Source organism: Galeopterus variegatus, unplaced genomic scaffold (assembly GCF_000696425.1).
Source record: "Galeopterus variegatus unplaced genomic scaffold, G_variegatus-3.0.2 Scaffold17294, whole genome shotgun sequence".
NCBI classification, from domain to species: domain Eukaryota; kingdom Metazoa; phylum Chordata; class Mammalia; order Dermoptera; family Cynocephalidae; genus Galeopterus; species Galeopterus variegatus.
This window is the reverse complement of record NW_007743405.1, coordinates 6366-9024: the sequence shown is the minus strand read 5'-3', so window position 1 is coordinate 9024 and position 2659 is coordinate 6366. Positions and strand designations below refer to the sequence as shown.

Here is a 2659-nt window from a genome sequence, read left to right as displayed (position 1 = left end):
TGCCCTTTAGCCAAAGAGAGCACCATAGTTCTTTAGGGTGGGCTGGCAGGTTAGCTCAGTTGATTATAGGGCAGCCTTGTAACACCAAGGTTTGGATTCCCATAGTGGCCAGCCACCAAAATATTAAGAAAAAGAAAAAGAAATCATCAAGTTCTTTAGGGCATATTATAAATTGTTTTCTTAATGCTCACAATTTTTTTTTCAGAGAAGTCAAGAATGGCTGAAGAAAATCACACCATGAAAAATGAGTTTATCCTCACAGGATTTACAGATCACCCAGAGCTGAAGACACTTCTGTTTGTCGTGTTCCTTGCCATCTATCTGATCACCATGCTGGGGAATCTTGGTTTGGTGGCTTTGATTTTTACACAGCACCGTCTTCACACACCAATGTACATCTTTCTGGGTAACCTGGCTCTTGTGGATGCTTGCTGTGCCTGTGCCATTACTCCTAAGATGTTAGAGAACTTCTTTTCTAAGGACAAAAAGATTTCCCTCTATGAATGTATGGCACAATTTTATTTTCTTTGCAGTGTTGAAACTGCAGACTGCTTTCTTCTGGCAGCAATGGCGTATGATCGCTATGTGGCCATATGCAGCCCCCTGCAGTACCACACCATGATGTCCAAGAAACTCTGCATGCAGATGACCACAGGGGCCTTTGTAGCTGGAAACCTGCATTCCATCATTCATGTAGGGCTTCTATTTAGGTTAGTTTTCTGTGGATCCAACCACATCAACCAGTTTTACTGTGATATTCTTCCTTTGTACAGACTCTCCTGTGTTGACCCTTATATCAATGAACTGATACTATTTATCTTTGCAGGTTCAATTCAAATCTTTACCATAGGTAGTGTCTTAATATCTTATTTCTACATTCTTTTTACTGTTTTCAAAATGAAATCCAGAGAGGGAAGGGTCAAAGCCTTTTCTACTTGTGTATCACACTTTTTATCTGTTTCATTATTTTATGGATCTCTTTTCTCTATGTACATTAGACCAAATTTGCTTGAAGAAGGGGATAAAGATATACCAGCTGCCATTTTGTTTACAATAATAGTTCCCTTACTGAATCCTTTCATTTATAGCCTGAGAAATAAGGAAGTAATAAGTGTCATGAGAAAAGTTCTGAAAAAAATAATATCTCAAGAAAGGTTGAAACAAGTGACATCTAGTGTTGCTTGATGATTTAAACACAGCAAAAATTTCCACATGGAATTTCGCAGAGGAAATGCACAAATTGTATATAAAACATGAAGATATCATAATACATCCAAATTAAGCAGCAATATTTAAGGGGGAAAAAACAGAAGATAAGCTTTTCTAAATCTTAACTCAAAATAACAAAAATTGAATCAAAATTTTAAACTCATTCAGACAACAACTTAGTATATTGCCAAGCTCATGGTCTATGTCAGCATTGGGAATGACCAGCACCCAAAAAACAACAACAAAACTAGCAGCTATACATATAAAGTTTCATTCCATAAACATTTATAACCAGCTCACCTCAATAGTTTAGAGCATGAGTATTCCAGTTAAACTGGAAGGGTGTAAGATCATGTCAACTTTCAAACAGTGGTATCACATACAACCATGAGCAACAAAATTGTGGCAAGTGAATTTTAAGGGAGCAGTTTTAATACCATTTGGGGAAAGGGACATTGTTGGAGTTAGGATAAAGATAGTGAGGAAATGAAGGTGTCAAATAAAAGTAAATACCAAATTTCCAAATTAAATTCTTAGGGAGTTAATGATTAAAAACAGAATTTTCATTTTAAAGAGAAGTTATCTTTAGAGAGTTTATCTCCTCCCATCTACATGCATGAGGATGACATAAAGTTGGAGACAAACAGTCAAACCTCATGTAAGATTTGAAGAGACTTTGTTGTCGGTGAGTTAGGCTAAACTTCTCTTTGCCCCTTTCTGAGAGGTGAGGAAAGGTGTTTTCACCACAAAGAAATGATACATGAATGAAGTGACTGAAACATTAACTACTCTAACCCAATTATTATACAACATATATATGTATCAAAACATCAGATTGTACCCCATAAGTATATATTATTAAAATGTGTCAATTAAAATTTTTAAAAACACAAAGCAATGGAACACTACACGGTTATATTATACAAAAGAAATTCATACCTTTTTTTCAATAATCATACTTTTTTATATAAGTGTGATTGTTGAACTGTGGATAGGGCTTATCTAAAATATATTTTTTCTTACCACCATTGTAAAACCTGAAGTTGTGGATTATGTGTAGACTGAATGATTTTAATGTGACATCATAAATGAATTACTTTCTAATTATTCCTTCAACATATGTTTATTGAGGTACTACTACGAGAAAACACTGTTCTAGGAGCTGGGGTATGTCAGTGACCAAAACACCAGTTTTTCCGTCTTCTTAAATAATGGAACATTGCCATAATTTTAGTTACTAACTTCATGATCAAGGAAGACCCACATCAAATAACAGAAAAAATTCTTCCTTCCACCTCCATTCCTGATGTTCTGAAGTCATGTCTAAGTTCCAAAAAGGCAATTGTCAGGTTGCAGTGATGCTCCAGGTGACCCAGCCACTGAAGACTGACTTCACATGGAAAATCAACTGACTCACATGTTGAGTCTGTTTAGAAAAAGAAATAGAAGT

The 2659-nt window shown here is 35.5% G+C and overlaps 1 protein-coding gene across 1 annotated transcript; it reads left to right on the top strand.

The window, feature by feature from the left end:
• Nucleotides 1–216: 216 nt before the first annotated feature.
• LOC103582677 (olfactory receptor 5K1-like) lies at nt 217–1185 on the top strand. The gene has a single exon (XM_008564204.1). The coding sequence runs from the start codon at nt 217–219 to the stop codon at nt 1183–1185; it is 969 nt and encodes a 322-aa protein (XP_008562426.1).
• Nucleotides 1186–2659: the final 1474 nt, after the last annotated feature.

Bases quoted from the DNA above. Each gene is read 5' to 3' on its own strand.
- LOC103582677 (XM_008564204.1), top strand. From the start codon at position 217: ATGGCTGAAGAAAATCACACCATGAAAAATGAGTTTATCCTCACAGGA.